Genomic DNA, 13,402 nt, shown 5'->3' with positions numbered 1-13,402 from the left:
TGCCACTTGGCTGGGGAATCAGTCGCAGGGGCTGTGGTTTGCTTTTATTTGGGCTGGCTCATGTCAGCTCTGCAGAGAAGACACCAGGCCAGTGCCTTGAGGTCTCCACTGCCTTCCCAGCTCCTCCACAACTGAGGCAACTTCCAAGAAGTTCTAGAGCATCTCAAAGTAAAGGACAAGGAGGGAGGATCTTGACATACAGAGACTGAAGTACAGTCTCTATAGATGCAGAGACTGAAGAACAAATTAACCTGGAAAAGACATAGTCATAGAGGAAGGCTACTCAGACCCTCAGCCCTGGCTCTGCTCCCCAAGGCGCCCCTCTAGCAATGTTAACGCAGAGATATGACCCAGGAAACATTGGTGGAAAGCTGCAGGTAGTGAATGGTACAATGCACAGCCATTGTCCTCAGACTGCGCTGGGCCAAAGCTACCGACAGAAGCTATTGTTCTCCCTTTCTATTTAAAAGAGCGATGACTTGCGTGAACATTGGCTTTGGAGTATGTGCTTGGCAACCCCAGCAGATAAACAGCCAGTATTTCCATGGAATACCATAAGGTTCTGAAAGAAATACATTTAAGTTATTTTCGCAATATTATTAAATCCAGGAGTGAATATTTTGAGTATGGTATAATCCATTTTCCTAGGAACCAGCCAAGAACAACACTAGGTTTTACTTGGAAACCGACTGCCATCCCCACCTCACCGTTCCCTCAGGGACACAAGCGGGAAACCCTGCACGCCTCCCCCGACGTCCCCAAACCTTCCCTCCTCCGTCAGCGTGCCTTGAAACACAGCTCCCATCAGCTCTTCCCTCACCCACCACACGGGAAAGCCCCAATCCCTCCTGCCGATGCTGGTGTGACTCTGCTCTCCTCCAAGCCAGGGACTCTCCATTGGCCCAAGGAAGCCCCAAAGCTGAGTGCTGATGAATACATGGGGAGGAGAAACACACAACACTAAAAAGGCCAGGCAGGAGTATTTCAGCAGCCTGCAGATGGGACTCAGGGCCAAAGAAGTGGGAGGACAGTGAGATCTGGATGGCTCCTGCCATTGAAACTGGCCAGCAGACACAAGCAGGAGAGTAAGTAGGTGGATTGGGTAGGTACAGAAGAACCAGCCCTGAGCACAGATCATCTCCTCCCTTTCTCCAGCAGTTGCACCCTAAAAGCAGAACCCAAACCCATTCCCCAGCACCAGGACCCCAGTCTTTCACTCCCTCTTATCTTCTCTACCTGCTGCCCGCTCCACAAACCCTCCTATGCCATGTCCATATGCAAGTCCCAGGGCTGGCTTAAGCTGCCTAAATCGATATGATAGGCTGTCCTCATCCCGCACCATGTAGGAAAGCAAGTTAGTCATCCTGCAGAAGTCATTGGAAAATCCTGGACCACATCTCCTTTCCCTAAATCCCTCCTTGTGAATCTCCCCACAAGTAGGAGAGCCCTGTGCCCCCCATCTCAGCTCACGTGGGCAGCCCGTACCTCGCAGGAGCCATGCCGTGGGCACAGCGGGGAGGCTGCTCCCTCCCGCCTGGCTGTCAGGCACAGTTTCCCTCTGGCAGCATGGGCCAGGGCTCCAGTTCCTAATGCCTCCAAATGAGACTCTGCTGTGGATTTCACCCACCCCATTAAGATTCAATTTGCTCTACTTTCTACTGCAATATCTGCAGAAATAAAACTCACAGCTGAGATCTGAAGGCCAGACACAGGGCCAGGAGTAAGGTGAACTACATTAGACTCCATTTAACTTATGGCTCATAGAGCCCGTGAGAAGTGGAGGCTGCGTGCCTGCTCGGCACCCACGGGGCCAGCGACATTCCCTCCCAGAAGACATCAGGGTGTCTTGAGCCCACCTGCCCTCACGGTCAAACACAAATGTCTGCAACAGGCAGAGCTGCCAGTTCTCCCCACCTTTCCCCTCGGCGTGGGGAAGAGGCACAGCTCGGTTAGTCTGAGCATCCTACCAACTGCCCTCGTTCACTTTGGCTGTGGCTGGCACATCCCACCACCACTCCTCCTGCTGTGGCCAGATTCTCATCAGTCCATCAGCATTCCCACTTACCCCCCTCTCCTCTCACCTTCTGCACGCCCTCCTGCCCCAGGCCTCGCTGAACCTGTCTCTACCTGGATCCTTTCATGCTGGCCCGGGATCCACAGCTGTGATGCACTCATTCCCCAGCAGCTCCGGCATCCAGCTCAGTTGTGCCTGAAATTCACCCAGGACCAAGCCCAGGCCCACGGGTGTTGCATTGAAGTCAAAGGACAACCAGGGATTCAGGGCAGGTCGGACCCTGGGCTGCCGGACCTCAGTCCCCCACAGCCATTGTGGCATTTGTCAACATCACATCTGAAGGTGACGCTGAGGATTGTTCAACAAAGCAAGATCTGCCGTCTCTCAACAGAAGACATCAAGTGGACAGTCTCAGAAGACAGGGACTCACTCCAGCTTTCGGGAATGAGAATATTTAGACAAGAGGAGAACAGTTCACAGAATCACTAAGGTTGGAAAAGACCTGTAAGATCATCAAGTCCCACCATCAACCCAACACCACCATGCCCACTAAACCATGTCCCGCAGTGCCATGTCCACACGTTTTTTGAACGCCTCCAGTGATGGTGACTCCACCACCTCCCTGGGCAGCCTCTTCCAGTGCTTCACCACTCTCTCAGTAAAGAAATTTTTCCCAACATCCAGCCTGAACCTCCCCAGCGCAACTTGAGGCCATTTCCTCTTGTCCTGTCACTAGTGACTTGGGAGAAGAGACCAACACCCCCCTCTCTGCAACCTCCTTTCAGGTAATTGTAGTTAAACATGAGAAACCTACACCATGGGTTTCCTTCTACATCTTCCACAAAGAGCAGTCCCATCAGACTGGGGCTGTTGGGGACAGGAGCGCCCTAGGACTGTGGCACAGCCTCCTCCTTGACAACCAGACCAAAGGACGGTCCTGTCCTCCTCTGCCCCTGCTTTTTGCTGTGGGACGGACTTGGAAGGGATTAAACATTCTGTGCTGAGAAAGGCAAGCAACAAAATGCAATGAAATTGCAAAAAGAAAAAGAAAAAAGCAAACAAAACCCATCTCTGAATTAATTTCCATTTTATTTATAGTCCATCACGTGATAGCTGTCTTTTTAAGCCTTTTAATTAATCACTCCACAAGTCACATAGGGAACAACTACTTTGAGCACATATGCCCACCTTCCCTCTTCCCGAAACACGTTCCAGCTTGTGTTAAAGGACTGTCTGCAAGGTAATTAATTATTTGCTATTATTTAAGCCAGTACTTGGCTCCCCAAATCTTTCAGGAACATCACGTCTTGGGGCAGTAATGCTTTTTGGGGCTGAAAGGAAAAAAAGAAAAGCCTTTGCTAGAGGCAAGGAAGCGCAAAGGCATTGGAAGTATTCAGAAAGGGAGAAAGGGAGCTCAGCACCAGGCTGAACCTGGCTTGCTAACTATTCTTGAGGTCCATAAAGTGGCCCTCCTGAGGAGGCAGGGTATTATTTTGCCTGGTACAAAAGGCAGATCTTTCTAATCAGAGGAATTTTGTTTCAACTAATTTGAGGGTAACTGTATAGAGAACTGCACCAACACATAACAAAACTTTTGCTGAACACTTTGCAAAAACAAATATTCCTCAGTTCAGAAATATCAGAATTACTGTTTCTAGTGGAAACCCAATTCGTTTCTCTCAAATCATATATTTATCATATAATCACTGGCTTGATGACATGCAATCTGGCTATCAAACCGCTGGCACACCCGAAGCGCATGCTGAGCACTGCTCACTTACCGAGTAACTAGCGGTATTTTAATTCTCTTCCCCAGCCACATGTCCACAACTTACGGTGCTGTGTTCAAGTCCTGCTCCAAACTGGGGTTGTCTTGAAAACCAACGTGTCGCGGGAGGGGGAGGAATAGAAATTTCTGCTGGAAGTTCTGCAAAGTTTCACAAATGGGCTCCTGAGATCCAGCACTCCTAAATATACTCCCATCTACATGAATTGTAAGGAGGGGTTTTTTTCCCTGAAAAAAATAGCAAAAAGAAAAAGAGCAAAACCAAAAATTGGTGGCTTTGACCTCACACAGTTGATGGGATGGAACCCCCGTGGGACCTCCTATGGAGCTGTACAAAGGACCAATTTAGAAATGTTTCTGAAGCTACTGCACTCCAAAAAAACTTCCGAACTGCTCACGCCCAAGCGAGCCGCCGCTTCCTCCGAAGCTCCCAGAGCACAGCATGGGAGCAGCACAGCACGGGGCCACAAACTCTGCTCCAAGCGGGACGGCAGCTCTGAGCCTCCTTCTCGGCACTCTGGGCACCTCGCTGCTCCCCCAGCCCAGGAGGAGCCCAGCGCAGCACTGCTGGGAGGAGAGATGTGCAAGGGTCCGGGTGGGAACCCGACCTGAAACCCCGCCAAAGCTGGAGCACTTGAAGGCGATGGTGTCGGAGACCTCTCCAGATCAGCTTGGCTGTGGGGCTGTGCCCCGCGGCTGTGACACCGACCAAGCAAAGCGCCGTTCCTCTGTGTCTTACTGTGCAAATCACCTTCTACAAAAAAACTGGTTAAGACCGTTCTTCACTTTACACTGCTATTACACTTAAAGCTCATGCTTTACCTTAATCTAAATTAATTTTTTAATTTGGATTTGGACAGCAGGTTTTATCCTGCTGTCGCTCCCATTTCTCCCACCTCCTGTGAGCAGTGGCCCCGCTCCAGCACTCACCCGCAGAGCCACAGGGGCAGGGGGCTGCAGAAGAGGGACACAGGGAGGGACCGACACATCCCCACCAGAGCCCACTGGTGCACTCAGGTACACCCCCGCCGCTCACGCAACAGACCACTTCCAACAACTTCTCTGCACCAACCACACAGCCCACGCAGTCACGGTGCCAAGCCCCAGCCAGGCTCCTCTGGAACAGCCCTATCGCTGCAGTTAACATTCCCACGGTTGATGGCACAGGGAGCATCGCTGGCGGTCAGCTTGATACGGCAAATTCATCACTGTCCAGTTGAGTGAGTCAGTAACGAAGCTAAAAGCAAACAGTCATGGATTATTCCCCACCAACAGCGGAGGAGCAACAGCGAGATCATTTGTCAGCAGCTCACCCATTTGATGTCACAGGCACCCATCCCCGTCAAAGAGCAAGGGGGTGCCGGGTGTCACCCTTCCACATTAGAGGACCCAGGGAGCGGGGAAGGGAGTGCAGCTCCAGGGTCCCCTGGAGTCCCAGCAACCTTCAAACCTTTTCATCGACAAACAGCACGTTTCTCTCAACAGAGCCCACCAGAAAGCCAAGACACCTGCTGCAGAGTCCCTGACATTTCGGAGGGTCAGAGGTTGGGTAAATCAGAAGCACTGGTGGGAGTTTGCTATAGACAAATGAATCACTGGAACAGATGAGCAGCTCCTGAATATCTACCCGCAATGTACAGAAAGAAAAGATATAAGTTCAGGCTTGTGGCAGATGCTGGAGGGTTTGTAGTGCTAAAAAAATTAAGATTTAAAAAAAAAAAAAAGAATCTCAACACACCTACATATAAGCTTCCTATGACAAGGAAATCCTGCACTAGCTGGAAGAAAAGCAGTCACAGCTCTCAACTCCATTTGAGATAAGGAAACAGAACATGGTCCAACACAGCATCTCTAAAAGGTCAGTTTCCCAAAACTAGAAACAATCAGACACAAAAATAACCAAGAGAAAACACCTAAATATAAGCAAATGTGACAATGCTTATTGGGAGATGTTTAAAGATGCCTTAGTAGAACCCTCTTTTCTCCCCCCAAAAAAGCAACACTATATTAAAAAAATTTTATTTGATTTAAAATAAGAATTTTTTTAAGACAAGAGCCAAATTTAAAAAATAAATAAAATATGTAACAAATAGAAAATCCACTATAAAATTAGTACCTAGAAATCAACACATTGTATAAGGAAAGCGAAAAGATATAAAAAAAAAAAAGGCAATAGGTATATCAGGAAAAAAGCAACAATCTATCAATACAATAGGCTTGAAGCTAAAAAAGTACAGCGAAAATATCCTGATACAGAAGATGTAGAAAGTATAAGCATTACTTTTTATCTTTGCAGATAAGGTTGACATATCTCAGCTATAACAAAATTCTCTGAGAAGCAAGTTGGGAAGATACCCAACACTGTCTGCTAACCATTTTTCACATCTGTAGCTAGAAAACCTGCACATCAGAGTGTATGGAGGAGCTCACCAAATCCCTAACGTTGACTTTTAAAAAAAAAAAAAAAATTAACAGAAACATGTCCCAGGCCAGCCAGGAAGTTCCAGAGGTCTTGGAACAATAAATAAAAAAAAAAAAACCCACTTAGGCAAACAAAAACTTAGCATTGTGCCAATATTTTCAGAGGGCAAACAGCCTGACCTGGGAAGCGCGGGCTGGTTACCCTGCCTGCGGTCCCCAGCAGAGGCAGGGAACGGCCAGTGTTTGGAGATGGAAACACAATGAGTGCTAGTCAACACAGTTTTCTGTCGGAGGGCTTGTCAAACTGATCTAGTATTTCTTCTAAGGGTACACATTTGGCTGACAAAGGTAACTGTGTTGACATAATACATGCAGACTTGTGTGCGACGCTTGACTTTGGCCGCTGTGACAGTCTAAGAACAAAATCCCCAGCGCTATGCAAACATCAGCGTATAGTGTATCTCCAGAGGATTAAAAGCCGGTTGAGCCCAGTGACCTCATTAGAGTTATACCTGTGCCGCCTGCCCCCACGGAGGTTGCTGCTCTCCCGAGAGACAACACTTCCACCTGGGCAAAGGGCGCAGGAGGCGGCAGAAACCACGCTCTGCACACGAAGCTGCAGGCAGCACTGGGGGGAGACGTGGGTTTTCAGGGAATGCACATTTTGGCTGCCTGCCTAAGTTTGCAGCAAGCTGGGGAGAGCTAGAGAAGGCTATTTCCAGAGCCTCCGCCCAAAGAGCAGGCTAACGCAGTGAAAAGTATTTGCTGGTTTTAGTGCAGATTTTCACACTTGTGAAGCTAGCAGGACCCACAAATGAAAAACCGTGAACTCGGCCACGCCAGCAGCCTTTGGCTGGTCATGCTTCTGCATCTGCCATGTAATACACAGCTCATTCATGTTATTTCCTACATGTACCTTAATCTGTGCTCAGCACTCTGAGCACCTTCCAGTAACACCACAGACTACAGACACACCAACACCCACCCGACATACATTACTCCTTCCCAAAGGGAAAGAGGAGTGGAGTGTTTTCTCTTAGAAAGTTTTAGAGGTCAGGTGTGTCACTTTTGAACTCCACCAGTGCAGGGATAGCAGGGTGACCAGGTTCATGAAGGCTTTCAGCTGCCAAAAAAGTTCACCCCTTCTCACCTGCCTCCTGTAAAGACGCACAGACATCTCTCCTGCCAGAGGAGCAGAGTTACTCCCCGTGCCCTTCACCCTCAACCATTTAAATGTCCTGCGCTGTGGACATACCGACCAAAGCCTGGAGCTTTGTTTGAAGCTCTCGGACCATACGGGCAGCTCCAAGTGTCTAGGTAGCTGGGTGTTACTGTAGGAAAGCTTAATGCCAGCAGTTCTGCAGCACGACTGACTGAACAACCAACTGTGAATGTGAACCGTCCATCACGGAGGAAGCCTGGGGCTTTCAGTGAATCTGGATTTCTTCTGCCCACAGGTATCACTCACCTCCTTCTGCTCATTCAGCTTTGGGCAACTGCTGATGTTCTCCAGGCAGCTGACCACACCGGTGAGGGCACCCCTTGTGAGACCCTGCTTGACACCCACACTTGCACTCTCTGCCTTTTGTAGCTACGGGCTGAGCAGAGGTGCTGAAGTGTGCCAAGTACTGCAGAGAGATCCAGGGGGGTGGACCAAAAACCCAAACCCCACAAGAGCGATCACCAACCACAGCCACTGAAGCAGTGCCAGTTTCACATCCCAGCCTGAATCCAGCTTATCCTGGAGACAGAGTTTTAGCTCCAGCTGAAAAACCTTGTAGCTGGGCTCTTGCTAGCTTCCCTATGAGCTTGCTCCAAAAGTGGAGGGCTTGGCGCTTCCAGGATTTGGCAAGAGCTGACACATCCATAACGGGTGTCCTTTTCATTTACTGGCCTGGCTTAGGGTAGGTTTGAACACAGGCAGAGAAACTCTTCATCCAAAGGACTTCAACCTGGCTGCTGCGCTCCAGCTGAGCCCCTCTCATTCACGGTGCTGCCCACGTGTCAGGAGGAGCATGAAGGGAGCGGAGACCCCTGACTTCTCGTTCTGGAAGGCAGACAGTCCACTTGCTTGCCAACACGGGCAGATGCAGGATGTTGTCTGAACGTCCTAAACACACATGATCTTTTCAGCAAAACAAGATGACAACAGTTAGACGCTGGTTAGACGTTTTACCTTACTGAACTTCAGACCATCACCATCAGTCTGACCACCTCGCCTTCCCGCTGCTGAACTCCTCTAGTGACTTGGCAAAGGCATTCCCGGTTTAGGCTGTTGACTGAAAGAGGAATGATGAATGAAGGGGCCATGCAGCAGGACAGGTCTCTTGACACCTACCACTGCTTCGAAGTGCGTAACACTGAATTCCCCACTAACGACACTCAAGTTCCCTGTGCAACGAGAGCCACCTCCCCTCAAATCAGGGAGGTTAACAAAGATTTCGCTTGTGTTGGTTTTACTCGTACATCCCGATAGTTTGTATGTAGAGCAGACAACAGGCTACTGACAAGGATTAAGATTTGGGAAATACCTCCATGGTCACTTCAAGGGAAAGCTGTTCTTTTTCACTTTCGCAGGAACTTTAACTCACAGCAGAGGCAGTCTTAAGACATGAAATGCATTCCAGTGATTAACAATTTGAAAGGTGATAAAAGCAGCTAAATAATTTCAAACCTGCTTGCTGCCCGACCAGCCAGGTAACATAAACCACTAGTTATCTTGGGGAGAAGGGAAGGGAGTCTCTATTTTTCTTTCCCAGAACCACTGATCACAAGCTCACAGCTGAAGAGAATGGCAAATACCTTTCCCAACTATATTAAAGTTCTCATAAACCCAGTACAGCATGTTCTGTGGATGCTATGCGTTTTGTGTACCAGTTAGAGAGCCAGTCACTGGCTGAGGTCACTGCATCCAGCGCCTGCCCAAGCCAACAGCCATTTGTGTGCTATCATTAATAAATCAATCAAATGTTAAAGGCACTGGGGGGAAATTGTCCCATCGGTCTTACCCATCAGCTACTTTTACTGAACTCTGTTGAGTTATTCCCTATTTACAAAGGGAGAGGCAGAGAGAGATCAGCATCTCCAAAAAGCTTACAACTTGGTCTTACACATTATAAACACTGAAGATATTTCATTAAAACCATTTTACAAGCTATAAACTAAAGGTCATTTTATGTCTTTCACTGTAAAAGCAGACAGGGGTGCAGTCCTTAGCAAAGCCTGCTCTACGGTACGTTTTAAGCAGCGCTACACAGACTACTTGAAACTCCTTACAGAGCAATTTCTATCCGGTGTTATTTCTTTGCTAAAATTTATATCCAGTGCTATTTCTTTGCTAAAATAACAAGACCTTGAAGGCAAAAAAAATTTACACCCTCAAAAAATAAAGCCTTCTATACAATAGTTAATATCAACTTAACAGTTTTCCTAGATTAATTGATTCACCAGGTCAAGACATAAGGCTCCAAAGCAGACTTTGAAATTACCTGTCGAAAAAACATGGAAAATCTTCACTCTGCTTTCAGTTAGTCATCTAAAGCACAGCAGCTTTAAGGTGAAAATGCTGAACACATGCAATGCTGGGACATGAAAGCAAGTGGCCAGCGTTGTAATAGGCTCGTCCTAAAAATATGAGCGGTCTTCCTCTGCACCTGACTCCGGCACTCGGAGTTCTCAGCGGTTTCCCTCGCTCTTTCCCAGCGCTCTTCTGGCCGGAGGAACGCGGGCTTTACCCGGGTGGCGACGTGAGTTCATGCTCCCGCTTTGCAGCTGCCTCGGGGCGACCCAAGGTCCGAGAAGTTGGAGGACAGAAGCAGCGGTACGGGACAGACAGACAGACAGCGAGCCGGGAAGCCCCGCGGCAACTCGGGTCACGGGAGACGGGAGGCGAGCGGGTGCTGCTCCGGCTCGCAGCAACTCGCCATCCCTTCACCCGGGGCAGGGGGGCCCCCGAGGCGGGGATGCCCGTTACCGCTCCGGTGCTGAGGAGCGGGGCTGCGGTCCCGCCCGCCGACCCCCGCAGGCTCCTACTCCGCCGCGGTGCGGGGCGCGCTGCCGCGCGGTGCGGGGCGACGGAACCCCGAGCGCGGTGCGGTGCCGCTCCGCTCCGCCCGCGGCAAGTCGGCAGCGCGGCCGCGCCGCCCCCCGCGCCCGCCCCGCGCCCGCCCCGCGCTCACCGGCGTTGCGGAGCTTCTTGTTCCTCAGCACCGAGAGGATGACCAGCGCGTTGCCCAGCACGTCCACCACGATGGTGAAGATGAGCACGGCCGCCAGGGCGGTGGCGGCCCGCGCCGACGGACCCCCCTCCAGCCGGCAGCCCGGGCAGCTCCCGTTGCTCCCCGGCCGCTCCATGCGCGCCTCTGCCCGCAGCCGCCGGGGCCGCCCCCCTTCTTCCTCCTCCTCCTCCTCCTCCTCCCGCCCCGACAGCAGCCCCCCGGGCCGCCGCGCCGCGGGGAGGAGCGCGCCTCGACACCCGTCCCGGGGGGCGCACGCCGCCCCCTCCCCGGCGGTGCCACCGCCCTGCCCGGGGCGGGGCGGGGCGGGGGGGGCTGCCCGGTGCGCGGCGCGGGGCACCCGCAGCGCTCTCCGGTGCGATGGCGCCACCGCGCGGCGGCGGTGGGGAGCACCGGGCCGGGGCGCGTGTCAGCCCCGGGGCGCAGGTGTGCGCCGTGCGCGCAGGTGTGCGCCGTGCGCGCAGGTGTGCCGGGGGCTCAGCCCCGCGCGCCGCTGGCAGCCTGCTCACCCGCGCCACCCGCGCATCCCTGCCCGCTCCGCAGGGCGCGTAACTCCCGCCCCTCCCGCACGGCTGGTTACGGCAGCAGCGCTGCGCTCGGGGGGAAACCGAGTCGAGGCGAAGGATGCTTTTTTGGCCAAGGAAGAGGTCAGTGGCAGCGGCTCCAGCTCGGACTATACCTCCGCCGGCACGAAGCGGTGCTTTGAAGAAGCCCCCGGGAGGCAGCCGGCGGTGAGCGCCCGCGCTGCCCCGCAGCCGCCCCGGGTGAGCGGAGGGCCGGGAAGCACCCGCAGCCCCCCCAGCCTGCGCAGCTGCCGGGGGGGGGCTCACACGGCTCCTGCCCTCGGACAGGGGTACCACGGAGGGGGAAACGACGAGGTGGAGTTTTGCGTGTTTCCCGTGGCACAAGATTTTCCTCCGCTGCAAACACTGTCCCGCGGCTCTGCAGCCGGCGTGCCACCAGCCCCCCGCCACAGCCAGCCACGCTTGGGCCAAACGCATCCTCACAAGAACTTTTCCAACCAGTTATGTCAAACAAAACCATTCGCTTTCATTTTAATGGTCTTTACTGAGTCCACTGTGGGCGATGCAGAAGCCCCAGCCACAATTTCAGCTTCTGCAGCCCACTTGCGTGCTTCTCAGCCGCAGGGAAGCGGCTCTCAGCAGGGATACCCCCTCCCTCAGCCCAGCCTCGCGTCTGAGGCTTCCAGGCACCTTTTGTGCTTTGTTCCACACCAGCATGAGCAAGAAGAGACCAAGGCCCCGTGGTCAGATTGCGGCCGCAATACAGCAACCACATGAATTCTCAGCTTTATTTAGAAAATAAACCCAGAAAATAGGTTTTATAGGCTGTTGGGGAATCAGATGGGATGCTGTGCTAGGGCCTGCGTGGGGGCAGGAGAAGAGGGAATGGGCGCGCCGAGGCTGCCCGCCTCCCACCGGCACCTCCCCTGACTTCGGCCCAAAGCCGCTTCTCCGTGCGCGGGTCAAAGTGCCCAAGCTAACGCAAAGACCGTGTCACAACCCAGCCTGGGGGTTTTACAACTGCCCGGTTGAGTAAGTCAATAACAAAGCTAGAAACAAATGCTTTAATGGGTTATTCCCCACCAGCAGCAGCGAGGCACAGCCAAAACGAGCAGCAAACAGGGTCTGCCCCAGCCCAGTGGCACGGGGTCAAAGCCAGCCCTGCATCTGTGCTCAGGCCTTGGCTGAGCCAAGCTGCTTTAAGCAGCTTTTTACCCTTTCCCCATTACTGGAAAGCACTCAATTTTGAAACAAAATGGGGGGTTTTAAAGATAATGATCAAAATCCTGCATTTTCAAACTGTCAGAGGATTTTAGCTTGAAGTTTGGTTTCTTTGGGCTACTTGGTTGACACTCAGCACTGAATTGTGCATAGTTTTGCAAATATTTTATCTCTGTGTAAACCAAATAATTTCGTTCGCAGGCTTTTGTCTGGTCTATGTTGAGGACCTACCTGCGGTACAGGAGCAGGGGCAGGAGCAGCTCGTGTGGATGCATCCTTCCAGCACCTTTCACCGTCACGCCACTCCGCTCTGGCAGCTGTTTGTACCATTTTTAAGACGTTCTCAGATCGTATTTCAGATGTGGAGAACTGGGATGTGACTTCAGAGGACCTGAGCTTTATTATGCAGGTGTCTTGGATTTGCTGGTAGAAACATGGTTTGAAACTAATGAAGATTGTGTTTGAAGTCAAGGAAAAAGCTGCCTTTCTGAGCACTTTGCTTAAAGATGTGTGCAATGCTGCCACTTCTCCCCCAGCTCTGGAGGCTTTCGAGAGCCTCAGCAAACCTGCACCCAGAACAATTATCTTCTGTTAGCACTAAACTGCTAGTGCTTTCTTCCAGCCCCTTCCATTGTGGAGACCACCAAGCTGGGACGTCCCCCAAGGAACTGGTTTTGCCTAGTGATAGCGGACGGTAGTTAATTGCTGATTAATGAGAAGAGCATTCATGCCAGCTCTGCTGAACCTCACCGACCTTCACCAGCTGCGGGGCAGGAGTGGTTGTGCCGGTGCTGTCCAGGTCCAGAGCACTGATGGGAGCACCAAAACACCCAATGAAGATTTTGACCTCACTTACACTTAGAAAAAACTTGCTAGCACAGTAGTGCAAGGTAGAGGGGGTCACATTTTGTGAAACTGCTGCAACTGGAAAAAAAACAAGAGGGGCTTTTCATCTGGTAACTTCTTTGGGTGCATAATTTATACCTGCAAAAAGCAGTCTTTTTGCACAGCCCGGTGCGACTGCCTTAGATGGGAAGGTCTGCATAGCTCTACCAGACATGTGTGCATCTGCATAGTTAGAGCAACTAATCGCGCATAAGACACTTAAAAGAAATTATGATAGATGTAGTGAGCAACTGTTTTCATCGGTGGAGTGATTTAGATGAATGATTTTCAGGCTGTTTCCTCCCACCTTCCTGCT

General features: G+C 51.6%; 1 protein-coding gene across 1 annotated transcript in view; it reads right to left on the bottom strand.

Moving 5' to 3' along the window:
* Positions 1-10,574, bottom strand: part of GPR50 (G protein-coupled receptor 50) — a 42,736-nt gene extending 32,162 nt beyond the window's left edge. Inside the window, exon 1 of the mRNA XM_059824452.1 lies at positions 10,400-10,574. Within this exon, the coding sequence (XP_059680435.1) occupies positions 10,400-10,574 (175 nt within the window). The remainder of the gene's footprint in view (positions 1-10,399) is intronic.
* Between the last annotated feature and the right edge of the window lie 2,828 nt (positions 10,575-13,402).

This window comes from Gavia stellata, chromosome 14, assembly GCF_030936135.1.
Source record: "Gavia stellata isolate bGavSte3 chromosome 14, bGavSte3.hap2, whole genome shotgun sequence".
NCBI classification, from domain to species: domain Eukaryota; kingdom Metazoa; phylum Chordata; class Aves; order Gaviiformes; family Gaviidae; genus Gavia; species Gavia stellata.
The sequence above is the reverse complement of the archived record's forward strand: the minus strand, read 5'-3'. Positions and strand labels throughout refer to the sequence as shown.